This window comes from Orcinus orca, chromosome 16, assembly GCF_937001465.1.
Source record: "Orcinus orca chromosome 16, mOrcOrc1.1, whole genome shotgun sequence".
Classification (NCBI taxonomy): Eukaryota; Metazoa; Chordata; class Mammalia; order Artiodactyla; family Delphinidae; genus Orcinus; species Orcinus orca.
The window spans coordinates 70,624,078-70,637,363 of NC_064574.1; the positions used below are offsets into that span (position 1 = coordinate 70,624,078).

General features: G+C 50.9%; 1 protein-coding gene across 2 annotated transcripts in view; it reads right to left on the minus strand.

Annotated features, from left to right (window-relative positions):
* Nucleotides 1-12,526, minus strand: part of GTF3C1 (general transcription factor IIIC subunit 1) — a 72,603-nt gene extending 60,077 nt beyond the window's left edge. The window contains exons 1-5 of one of the 2 annotated variants that reach the window (XM_049699347.1): nucleotides 12,260-12,526; nucleotides 10,085-10,294; nucleotides 7,145-7,321; nucleotides 6,253-6,396; nucleotides 4,548-4,644 (exon numbers count right to left, since the gene is read on the minus strand). In XM_049699347.1, coding sequence (XP_049555304.1) covers nucleotides 4,548-4,644; nucleotides 6,253-6,396; nucleotides 7,145-7,321; nucleotides 10,085-10,294; nucleotides 12,260-12,480 — 849 coding nt within the window. In that variant the 5' untranslated portion in view covers nucleotides 12,481-12,526. The remainder of the gene's footprint in view (nucleotides 1-4,547; nucleotides 4,645-6,252; nucleotides 6,397-7,144; nucleotides 7,322-10,084; nucleotides 10,295-12,259) is intronic. The other variant, XM_049699348.1, reaches the window with a different exon arrangement.
* Between the last annotated feature and the right edge of the window lie 760 nt (nucleotides 12,527-13,286).

The window sequence follows — 13,286 nt, forward strand, 5'->3', positions numbered from 1 at the left end:
CCCCACTGAAAGGGGTGAGAATGAGGCAGATGGGGGCAGCACTAGAAGATTTTCACTGTATACCGTTTCATCTTGTTTTGGTTTTTTTAAACAAGTAAGTGTATTATTAATTATTAATAGATACATACATATGTACACACACCTCTCACAGGCAGTGGAAGAGAAAAAATTAAATTTAAGACCTTTAAAAAAATTCAGTCTATCTGTGAAGTTACAACAAAATGAGGATGAGTACATCCACCCCGTCACTCACATTTCTGCGAGGAGGCAACACAACCAAAATGACCCAAAGCGCTCCTAACTGTCGAGGTTACCAACGAGCAGCCTCCAGTGCAGGCCGTGTTTTTTCATCTACACGTTTTCTTTGCAAAAGGTAATTTACGGGGCTTCCCTCATGGAGTTAGTCAAAAGGGCTTCGAGGGGCTTCCCTGGTGGCACAGTGGTTGAGAGTCCGCCTGCCGATGCAGGGGACGCGGGTTCGTGCCCTGGTCCGGGAAGATCCCACGTGCTGTGGAGCGGCTGGGCCCGTGAGCCATGGCCACTGAGCCTGTGCGTCCGGAGCCTGTGCTCCGCAACGGGAGAGGCCACAACAGTGAGAGGCCCGTGTACCGCAAAAAAAAAAAAGTAATTTACTTGCCAACATTGAAAAGTGAGAGAGTTCATTTAAAAAAAAACAGATTCTGGCTTCTCTTGAAAAACAGGATCTGGCAACAAATCCTAGGCCTGCGGTTCCTCCCAGCATCAGCCAGAGGGAGGTGAGGACCAGCTGCTCCCTCCAGACAGGCACGCCCGACCTGGACGCCCTGGCCTTCTCTGCCCATCAGACCCCTTACATGGTGAGGCCGAAGGTCAGTTCCTGTTTACCACCATTTTTGTGCTGCTTTTCTCTCATGATAGTTAAGAGGAAAGTTGAATATTTCTTGAATCCACACTGATATAAAAATTTTTTTTTTTTTTTTTTGGCCCACGCCACGGGGCTTGCAGGATCTCAGTTCCCCAACCAGGGATTGAACCCGGGCCACAGCAGTGAAAGCGCTGAATCCTAACCACTAAACCACCAGGGAACTCCCTCAAAAAATTATTTGACACTTGGCCTGTTTCACTAATCCACGCCACCCTCCTGGCCACTACTAGCATTCGATTTTGCCACCACTGGAAGAGCCAGGCAGGTTCCCACCCGAACAGCAGGAGGCACTCGCGACTAAGCGTGGTGCACGGCTCCTCCCAGGTTTCCTCTTACACTCTGGGGCAGACAGAGGCAGCATATGTCTGAGGGCCGCTGCCACCACCCACGTGCATGTGATCTCCTCTCGGAGGAGCCAGTACGCTAACTGCTGGGCAGCAGAACATATTGTTATCAAAGAAATACCGACAGCTCACATGCGGCTCACTTAACCCGCTGGCTGGTAAACGGCGCCTCTTGTTAATCCAGCCGTGCCCCCAGTGTCGTGGCAAGATCCTATGGAAACGCATCCATCGAACCCTAGCCCTCAACATACGGCCCTGAGCCCTGGACCATCCTATGGGGGGCTGCCGTCGAGGACTCACATAACCTGCCCAGAGGATGGAGGATGACGTAGTCCTTCCCTTACGGGGGGGCCACCGTTGAGGACTCGCACCACCTGCCCAGTTAAAGAAAGTGGCCTTCCCCACTCCCCCCAAAAGACAGCATCCACATTCACGGCGTCCACCTCATCCAGAGGTTAATTATTCACTAAATCCTGCTCAGCCTTCTCTGACCCCTATTTCCAGCTGCTGACTAAACATCACCAAGTCAAAGTCCCAGAAGATCTTCATACTCAATAAATCCTAAAATCAAATTTGTCAGGTGCCTCAATCTCAGGCAAACTCACTCCTCTTTCTGAACTCTGTACTTTCATTGTACACTCATTCAACAAATCTGGGCTCGGCGTCTCCGTGGGCCAGGCCGTCCTCATGGTGGGGGGTTGGCAGGAACGATCCCTGCCCTCAGGTACCCGCCCTCCAGCTCTGGTCCACCCCAGGGAGGGGTTGCCACTCGAGCTAGACAACAGACTCCTTCTCCTTCATTGCTCCCCATGCCCGACACCCACACCCTGGCTTCAGTCACTCACCAAGTCCTGCTAGTGCCACCCCCCAAATATCACCAACAATTCAAGGCGTCACCCACCCTACCTGAGGCCACAGCACCCACCTCCCCGCCCTGCCTCCAATCCCCTCCCCATCCATCAGTTCATCTCCCCAACACTCAAACTGCAGTTCACCAGGCTAAAGGCTGAAACCCAAGTCCTCAGCCTGGCACTCGAGACCTTCTTTATCTGGCTCCAACTTTCCTTTCCAGCCACGTCTCTTACTACTCCCGCCGGGCACGCTGCCGCCTGGCTGCCCCCTGTGTCACTGCCAGCCTCGGAAACACCCCATCACCTCCCACAGCTCCACGCCTTTGCTCCAGCCCGTCTCCTCTGCCTGAAAGATGGTCTCTCCTCTGCCGGATGATGCTGACTTCATCTTCAAAGCCCAGCTCAACTGGAACTGGCTCTACAAAGCTTTTCCCATCTCTCCTTTCACGCAACTCAAACACATCCTTCCAAGGAGCAGTCTGGCCTGAGTGTGTGTTCACACGTCAGCCCCTCCAATTAGACTGCTCTGCAGCAGTGTAAGACTGTCATCCTCGTTCATTTTTGCCATGGTGGTGCGAAACACAGTTCTGACTCCAAATAAATACTCACTAAAGTATTTGTTGAATGAATAAATAAATAAACAGTGTCCTCTATCAGTCAAATCTTGTCACTTAGATCGTCCACAGCTTGACCTGAGATGCTCAGTCACTCTACCCTTGAGTGACTCAGCAGGGCAGAGGGTTTCGATCTTCAGTGTCTGCATGGGCTGGACGAACAATATAAAGAACAAAGCGGGCAGATATTTCTCTCCGCTTGTAGGAGTTTCCTTCATCTTGACTAGGGCCTCTCAGGAAGAGGCCTTATCAGTCTACCTTTTATTCCCCACTTTTGACAGACACTCAGATACTGAGAAATATTTCTCTCCTCCTGAACAGCAGCGCTCAAAGAGTGACAAATGGCACTGCCTGCCTGTCTGAGAGGTGACAGGAGGGAAGGGGCCTGGGGTGGGCGGCCAGCACACAGCCAGCTCCAGATAACTGCTCTCACAAGAGACCACGGGCCCAGGCTGGCCAGAGCCTCTGATATTTCCAGGGAAGCTGGTAACCTAGATTTTGAGGCAAAATCTCAATTTTTAAAAGATGCTAGGTCAAAGTTCTTTTTAACAGTGTGCAGGCTGAATCCGACCCACAAGCTTTGGTTTATAACCTCTGCTTTAAAGAGACTTGGGCATACAGTGCATTTAGCAGGAGGCGCGAGAGCCCTTCCCTCAGCGCAGTGAAATCAGAGAGCAGAGCCCCCTGGGGGCAGCACAAGGTGAGGGGCAAGAAGGATCTACCTGGAGTCTACAAGCAGACTCCAAGCCATGCTCCTTTGGGGACTAACTACTATCACCCCCAAATCTTGACTTCAAATCCTACTGTTCCACCTACAGGGCAGTCATACTTTCCTCCCATTTCCAGTGATGGCTCCTTCCTAACTTCTACGGAGGAGGGCTCAAATCAGACCGGAAGCAGCATCACCCCTGTGCTTTCTTCCTCCCACTCTCACTTCATCACTGCCTCTGTTCCTGGACCCAAAGATGAAGCAGGTCCATAACTGCTTTTCTCCCTGTGTTGTCTCTCCTCCTTCTCAGTGGTCACTCTGTTATTTCAGCATAAAACCACTGGGAACAAAATGACAAGCTTGATTATGAAAGTAAATCTAAACGCTCAGATTCACCATTCCACAGGAACTTTTATAGCAGGACTTGGCGCAAATCCCCGGGAAAACTGGAGGCCACCCAAGAGCAGGAAGGACTTAAAGACTGAGCCCTTTTTCATTCTGTAAAGCAAAGTTCTGCTTGTTTCATGGCTATGTTAAGAGAGAAGAGCCAATTCTGACTCCATGTTCATGTTTCTGACTTTAACCTTTGCTTTTCATTGCTTTTGTTATTATAATCATACATAATGACCTGCCTCAGGGAACCCTGCCCCTCTGCCTGAAAGTTGAACTAAAGTGCCTTTGTTCAGCTCACAGGGAGACAATCTGACCCTGCCCACCTGTGAATGGCTGCACAAAAGAAATTAACATATCCCCTCCCTGATGCTGGCCAAGCCAGGCAAAACTAATGGCCATGTTACTTTACTTCCTCACCTCCTACCCCGCTCTGTTCTATTAAAAAAACTGGCATCCAGACCCAGATAGGATGGTTTGTGGGGACCCCAGTCCGCATCTTCTCGGTCTGCCGACTTTCCGAATAAAGTCATTATCCCTTTGCCTCAACACCTCGCCTCCCGATTTACTGGCCTGTTGTGCGGCGGGCAGAACGGGCTTGGACTCGGTAACAGCTAGGGATGGTCAAGCCCACGACAGGGTTTTCAACTGCGGTGCACTGAAATCTACAGTTGACAATGCTCCCCACTGCGTTACAAACGGATCCAGCCCCCCACACGGGCAGGGGCAGCTCACCAGTTCCTCCCTCAGCTTTCCCAGTGTCTCTGTCCGGTTACTCCGTGTGCTCAGCACAGCTGAGAGCTTCTCCATAAGGATGTCGTATTTGCTCCTCCTGTGAGAAATATAAAACACTTCATTTTTTCCCAGACCTACTGCTAAAGACTGCCTGTTTTTTAAAGATGACAAGATTTAAATGACAACACATCAAACTACAGAACCTCGTGGTCTTAGGTCTCAGAGAACATCCAGCCCAACTGCTTGTCCCTTACAGCTGGAAAGACTGGGGCTCTGAGTGGTTCAGTCTCATGGCCAAGGTCACCGAACTAGTGGCAGTGTACAGACTAGCCTCCGTGGCTAAAACTGTCAGGAAATGATTCTTTAAAATGCCTTACATCTTTTGATCATACTGATAAATGGAATACTGCCAGCCATATCAGTAAACAAAGGATGTCACAGTCATCAGCAATTGCAACCCTCCAAGGTGAGCCAGTGAGCCCTGAGGAAACTCAGGAAAGAATACCTACCATCTAGCAGCCATCAGACTGCAGCCACTCCCCATGGTGGGCCCTGAGGAAACTCAGGATGTGAAAACACAGGATACTGGCCCCAAATAGCTGAGGTGCATATCAAAGGAATGATTTCAGTGAGCCCAGACCCTTGCACCTTGCCATACACAGAAATGCGGTAAATTCCTTAACTTGGTTTTCTTTAACAATTATCTTTTGACGTTCAGATTACCTGCCCTGGGCTTGAAGTCCTAAAAATTCCCACCGAATAAAACATTCAGATTGTGAATATTTTTTGAGTTGACAATACCTTAAAGTTTAGGAAGCACCAACATATTTCCTTATAAATCACTTGGTAAGAAAGGATAGGGATTATTTCATAAAGAAGTTAAGCTTTTCTAAAATTCAGGCACAAAATGTGAACCCAGGTCTTCTTCCTGGAAATACAGTGCCCTCTGCAGTAATCAGGACACCTCTCTGATTCTGAAGCCCTGGTTTCTATCTCTCACTTCGCTGGCATGACTGACTTTCCCTTCCTTTGCATTTTTATTGTGAAGTGGATGTCATAATAAATGCTTACAAGCTAATGGACGCCAAAGGAAGTTATTAAAGGAGCCAAGGGCTACCCCAGCTGTGTGTGGGTGGGGGGGTGTTGGAGGAGGGGCAGAGAGGATATATGGGATCCAGAGACGCCCACTTCTCCATTTTTACTGCCTTTCAATGAATGAAAGAATAGATGAAGGCACAGATATTCACTGCGTATGAACTAGTACCAAGCTTTGTCATGGCCATTCTACAGAAGAGGAAACAGTGGTTCAGAGAGGTCAAGTGATCGTACCCAAATCAGGAGCAAAGACTTAAATACAGATCTTGACTTAGTCCATTGTTCTCTCTTCTACCCACAGAACCCTGTCACCATAACAAATCAAATTTGACTTATTTACTTTTATTTTTACACTCCCAAATTTCACCAAAATGTTAACAGTTCCTATTGCTGGGCTGTGGGGTGATAGGCATTTTTTGCCCTTCTTTTCTATATAATTTCCGGATTTTCTAAATAAGCAACACTTATTCTCATAATCCAAAATAGGTGGTAAACATCTTTTTTTAAAAAGTTAGTCATATTCTGATTTGGCCTCTAGGACTTTTTAAAGGTATAATACACATGGCTGAAAGACAGAGGGAAGGGAGCATTCTGGTGTCTCACACTGTACCTGTCCATGTGAAACCGATTCAGGAGGAGGAGAATTGAGTGCTGCTGGGCTCCGGTGGGTAATCGGATCACATGTGACTGCATCGTAATGAGCCCATTTTTGTTCAAAATTTTCCTATGATAGTGGAGCTTCCCAGCATCAACCCTGGAGGAGAGGAAGAGAGTGGGCGGTCATTTTGCTTTGTTGGTTGCTTTCACCCCACAGTGTGGAGGACAGGAAAACCAGAGACACACACCTCCTATCCAGCCAACCTGACAGAACAGCTGCTATGTGACAATGGCCTTGGAAAGAACAGCCGTGCCTCAGCCTAAGGCACACCCCAGACCCCCAAGAGAGGTGGATGGGGAGATGGGGGTAAAGGAGAGGGGAAATGGAGTGGGAAAGGATGGCTGGCGCAGGAGACAGTAAGGGTTATATTAGCAAGGAGCTAATCAGACATGGGTCTCTAATCATATAGCGGCCAATAACTAGGGTTGCCATGCATTCTGGCTCGCCAGGTGGTCTCAGTTTATGCCCATTGCCTTGGTGTCCCTTCTGGTCAGCTCCACCTTCCACTCTCAAAATGTCTGGTTTGGACAATAAATTCTATGGTCACCCCAGGGTCTCTCTCTCTTTCTTTTTTGTTTTTTCTTTTTTCAGCTGCAACATGAGGCATGCAGGATCTTAGTTCCCCAGACCAGGGATCAAACCCATGCCCCCCTGCAATGGAAAGGCAGAGTCTAAACCACTGGACGGCCAGGGAGTCCCCTTTTTTGGGTCTTTTTTCCAGGGTCTCTTCAATGAGGAAGCATCGTGCTTCCAATCACCATGGATGTGGGGACTGCCCAGGTGGCAGGGCCCAATGATCAGGGAGCCCCAGCATTTACAGCAGAGAAGCAAAGCATCCCCTCACTTGAAAGCAGTGCTGTGGAGGTCTCGTTGGAGCTCCCCTTGCCACCGGGACCGGCCTAATCGCTCCAAAATGCAGTAGGAGAAGTCGGGGAGCTTCAGGTCGGGGTCACCCTCCAAGCCGATCAAGGCCCGGTACCGCATGTCTTGGGAAGCAACAATGATCAGTTTCTTCCGCCACCTGCAAATCAGAAGCCACCGCAGGAAGAAATAACTGTAATTGATTTTTAAGAAAATCGAAATATGAAAAAGCAGAACCTTAGTGAACCATCATTTCCTGCTTCTTCTTGGAGGTTCACCATCCCCCAGTTAAGGAGGTTTCCATCCTAGAACCACAGAGCGTTCAGGGGGAACAGAGCCAGTCTCACCAGTTCCTTGCTCAGAGCCCTCCCCATCCGGCCAGGGCCCTCAGGCCATACCCCCGACTCCCAACCAGGGCCTGGCCCGTCCTACACACCCCCACGGCCCTGCCCTGCGTCCACAACAGCCCCACTGGTCCTCTGCCCAGCTGCTCTGCCCTCACGTCTTCAGGCCACTGATTCTCACCATTCAGGCCACTGCTCAGATACCAACACCTCAGGTCTTCCTGAAAATGCTAACCAGAGTCTATCCCCCGCCTCTGACCATTTCCAGACTCTTCACAGCACCTGGCGCTCTCAGAAATGGCCGCTTTCTGGGGCACACATTTCTGCAATAAGCGCCCTAAGAGGGGGCAGGTTGTCATCAGGGTCCCCAAGACATCCTCAGGGCCTAGAATGGCTCTCGTGCACAGCAGGGTCTCTGTAAATATCTAGTAAGTGAACAAACTCGCCTACTGAACTGGATGGATAAAACAAACTTCAGAATCAAAAACAGTGCCCTGCGTCATCAGTGGACCTGCAGCCTGTTGGAGACCAGACTTGGGACAAATCATTAGTTCCTCCTACTGTCTTGGTGTGTGAAAAATAATGCCCGAAAAAGAGGCCAAGAACACGTCCCAGCCAGGTGCTTCGAGATGTCGCAGCTGGGAAAACTGACTTCTCTGCTGAGGTCTAACCGTCTACGGCGCTGAAGATGGGGACTCCACCCTGGCGCCTTGCCTGCTGACTTACATGGCCATCTTGGGCAGACTGTCTCAGGTCCTAGCCCTGCCAGAGATCCCACAAGGGTGGGCTGGCAGAGAAGCTATCCCCACTCACTCCTTGGCATCGAGACGCACCAGCTGGAGGAGCTCCCTCTCCCAGGGGAATGAGTCTCCAAGGGTCCATGTTAGAGCCCAAGGGCTCCCAACCCCTCCCGCCTAGAGCCACCATCTACTGCTCCCAGCCTGTGGTTTACAGATGCCTGATCGCAAGGCCTGTCTTCAGTCACATCGCTCAGTCTGACGGTTCCTCCTCTTGGCCCCCGTTGCCGCCCAATGTACCGGATGACTTCATTGCTCCCACTGAAGAGGCAAAAAGGAAAAAGAGGAGGAGCTGCCCATTGCCACGCCTACATTTTCATTTAACTGCAGCTTCATTCACATTGCCTGTGGCCCGTAATTAGTCTTCTGCATAGTCACAGGGTCTGTATGGTCCATCTTCAAAATAGAATGTTAGGCTGTGAATACACGTGACGGACAGAAAGTCTACTTTTCTGTGTCTGTGTGTCACAAACTTAGGACCTGTGTTCTCTGTCTCAAAACAGGCTCATTGGGTTAAATCGGAAGAGGTCAGTTGAGAAGAGAAAAGTTTGAAAACAGGGGAGCTGATTTGCTGCTTTAAGAATGTGTTCAGGGTGGTTTACTCCCGTCCTATCAGAACTCCAACATCTCCCAGTAGCTGACTCTAGGACTCCTGCCCGGGGCCCACTTTGCCGAGCCTGGTCATCACATAGGTTACCCAACACTGATGAAGCGCCTCGCAAGGTACCGGAGATGCCAAGATAAATCAACATGGCATCTGCCTTCACGGAGCTCAGAGTCTACTGAAGAGAAAGACAAGAAAAGGAACACTTACTCTGGGATTCGATAACTGTGGTCAAGGTCATGGAATGACATGTGCGAGGAGCCCCAGTTCAGGCCTATGTGCGTGAAGGGAGCGTGTGTGCAGTCACCAGGGAGAGCTCTTCCTGAGCTAGCAGGAAGCCGGGTGGGGGAGGGTCAGGAAGCAGAAGCTGCAAAGCTCCACAGAGCCAGAGGAGGGGAGGGGAGGTCAAGAGGAAGAAGGAGTGAGTATAGCTGTTTCTTCCAAGAAGCATGGCTGCAGCAACGGAATCACAGCTACGGGGGATCCAAGGCCAAGAGGTCTTGTTTTAAGATGAACGCGCCATGGTAATGGGCTGACGAGAAAGTACTGGTCAACATGCAAAAAGCTGCAAATAAAGGAGAAAGAGGAGCTAGCTGACAGAGGTCGGAAAGAGCACGAGGTACGGGGGGGAAACGGAGGAAGAGAAGCATCCAGATGACAGCCCGAGGCAGGGCCAGGCTTCCTGTCTCCCCTGAGGTGAGGGAGGGGGAGAGAAATCCGGGCAAGCCTGCAAGCTGAGGAAGAAGGTGGCAACTAGGAGAGTTCACACTGGAAGCTTCTCCCTGTTCCGTCAGGTAGGAAGGGAGGTGGGGATGGGGTGAGGGGCTTGAGGCAGCCTGGGAAATTGGGACCCTGACTGAAGACTCACAAAAGCACAGCTGGGCAGCAGAGGATGCAGCCTGGACAAGAGAGTGAAAGGCACCAATCCAAATGACAGCTGCCTGCCCTGCCCAAAGGGCCAGGCGGCCTGTGGACACAAAGGGAAAAGAAAGGCAGCGCCCCACCCCCGCCCCCAGCAAAACTAGCCCCAAGAGGAGGGGAGTGGTAAAGGACTGGCTTGGGGCAGGGCGGACGCACTCTGATGGGCACGAGGGCAGCACGCCAGTTGTGGCGCTGACCACACCCCCAACTTAAAGCAGGAAGATGCCCACAAGTTTCCCGTGATGCAAATCAGTTACCTGCCAAAGGCTTCCACCATCGTACAACGGGGCTGTAACGTCTTGGTCCTGATGTCACCGGTAATGTTTTTCCTCTCCTTAAAGTACTGGCATGAGCCCTGGATGCCATCTTTATTCTCCAAGATCATATGAATGGGGTAGACATCCTCCAAAGGGACTGGGTCCCTCCTGGACTCCAAAATGCCAGTTTCCAAATCAATTTCTTCATACCTAAGGGGGAGATCACAGATATCAAAACCACAGCTCAGCCTCAGAAATAACACGTTTGGCGTGTTCTTCTGACAGCCTCCGGCAGAGGTCGGAGAGAGGAAGTGCGATCACCTGGTCGCACCCGTCTTCCAAACGCAGGTCATCTTAACAAGCAGCGTCCCTGCTTCTCTATCCCAGAGAAGAGACTTTTCTAGGAGTCTCTGAATCCACCCTGGACGCTGAATGCTGAAACGAGAACCACCTTCCTGGCCCAAGTCATGGCCTTTTGTTTTCCCCCCAATCCAGTGCCTGGTCTCCAAACCATCAAGTTTGGACTTAATGACTCAAGGCTTCCCTACTTTAAGATGTTACCTTTCCACATCTCTTTAGTTATCCCTCTTGTACTTCCATCCGTTTTTATGGTTTCAATTATCACTTGCATATTAACAATTCTCACCATCAAATCCTCAGTCTTGTTTTTCCCCCAAACACTAATCCTGCCTTCAACTGTCTACGCCTCAGATCTGATGAGATCAAAACTAAAGTTATGGGCTTCCCTGGTGGCGCAGTGGTTGAGAGTCCGCCTGCCGATGCAGGGGACACGGGTTCATGCCCCGGTCCGGGAAGATCCCACATGCCGCGGAGTGGCTGGGCCCGTGAGCCATGGCCGCTGAGCCTGCGCGTCTGGAGCCTGTGCTCCGCAACGGGAGAGGCCACAACAGTGAGAGGCCCGCGTACCGCAAAAAACCAAAACAAAACAGAACAAAAAACAAAAAAAAAACTAAAGTTATGACTGCCACTCCACACCTCCAATAAAGTCCCTCCTTCCCCTCCTTGGTACCACTTTCTCCCAGTCTGGGTTCAGATTCTGGGTTGATGACCCTCTCTGCGTCTCAATTTTCTCTTCAGGAAAATGGGGATAAGAATATCCAGCTCCTAAAGTTGTTGTAAAGCTTAAATAACTTGCTATACGTAAGGATCTTGGAACAGTTCCTACTTACAATAAGCATATATGTAAATTTGAACTATTATTCCTCATTCACTTATCTCCAGTTCTACACTTCAACCCAACTTAACGTACTTCTCTTCCTTTGGAACACTCTGCCAACTGGCTAGCTAAATCCAACCTTTAAGTCTTGTTTTAGACAGTATTACCTCTGGGAACCTCTCCCGACCCTCACAATATGGCTTAAGAGCACAGACTTGGGGGACAGACGGCCTGGGTTGAGTCAACACTCAGTCACTTACAATATCCATAACTTTGGACGGGTTACTTAATCTCTATCAGTTTCCTTCTCTGCAAAATGGGGAAGATAACTGGGAACTCCCTGGCAGTCCAGTGGTGAGGACTCGGTGCTGAATGGGGAACTGAGATCCCGCAAGCCCTGTGGCACAGCCAAAAAAAGAAAAAAATGGGGAAGGGCACCTTCCTCATAGTGTCACTGTGAGAATGAAGTGGGTTCAGTCTCCTGAAACTCCAGGAACAAGATCTTAGAATAGTACGAGGCCATAACGAGCACTAAATAAATGTTAGCTATTATTATTGTTCTTGTTGTTGCTAAGCTGGCCGACGTGAAGACTCTAGTTGCCTTAGGCTCTCTAATCCAGCACTGAATGAATGCTGTTCTGTGGAACTCAACTGTCCCCAGTCTTGAGCTGAACAGCCTGCTCCAATCCTAAGCTCCACTTCGGAGGAAATACTCTCTGAAACACAAAGCATATCCTCCCAGTCTTGCTCACCACCACCCCAAACACACACGAACATAATGGAACATCACCAGGTGACCCCCCCCAACTCCATCAGACGCCTGGGTCCTGCCAGGCCTGAGGGACCCCCAAATCAGCCTTTCTCTGCGCCTCCATCAGACTCCGGGTCTTTCTTCCGCTCCATTCCTTTTTCTCCCCTCCCGTAAGAACCTGGCCCTCTCGCAGCTCCATCAGACCCGGGTCTCTGCCCCCGCCCGCCCGCAGAGCCAGGCCGCTGACCGGTCTTGGAGCTGGAGATCTGGTCTCTCCCGAGGCTCCTCGTAGAAGCTGATGCCCGGGTGCGTGGCAAGGGCCCGCCACAGAAACTCCTGCGTGTTGGGCTCCAGAGGCAGCGGGAAGGGCGGCACTCGCGTCTCCAGACGGCTCCAAAGCGCGGGAAGACACAAGCCATCAAGCCCCTCCAGGGCCACCTCGTCCAACAACGACTCCAGTGCGTCCATTGCTACTTCAGTTGGCAGCAACCGGGGCGCCTGCGCACCACGCCGCCAAAGGCCCTGGTCCAGAGCGCCTGCGCACAACGACTGGCTGCCAGGGAGGCGGGGAGGATCCGGGTACCGGAGGAGGAGTTCCAGAGCATGGTCGTGCTGTCACTCCCTTTGGGGGAGGGTTCATTCCGTGGAACTCCATTGCCATTGGTCCGGAACCCCGCAGTAACCAGGGGAACTGCAAACAGTGTAGAGGCCGCTTCCGGTTCGAGCACCCGGAACCGCCGCCTCTAGGGATGGACGGTGAGTGTCCGCGGGCCCCCCCGGGAGGTCGGGCAGTTACTCTCCCATCCCTCCTGAGGGCTCCCCCGACCCGGGCAGAGCCCTAGGCCACAGACCCCTGGACCACCACTGCCTGACCCAAGGTGGTCTCCGTCTGAGGGAAAGGGAGCCTTAGTGGTCCGGGATGGGAAGAGGAGGCTGGGGGGAGTGGTCAGTGATTTGGTCACTATGCTGCTTGTGGTTGTGTTGGAACCCCGTACTGGCCAGGGCATCAGAGTAAAGGTTGTCGACTGAAAAATTATTCACAACCTAAAAGTTGAGAGTTATGTTTCATTTGGTGGGAGTTTTTATAACTTCAACCCCGCTAGGCAGCATCTCAAGTAATCCTGAGAGAACTGCTCAGAGGAGCCAAGTTGGGGGAGCCCGGATATATAGGAGTTTTGCAACAAAGGGCAGGTAGTGTGAACGTCAAAAGATTATTGTTAATTAAAGAAAACCAGATATCCCAAGTTAAGGCATTTAGCGCTTTTCTGTGTATG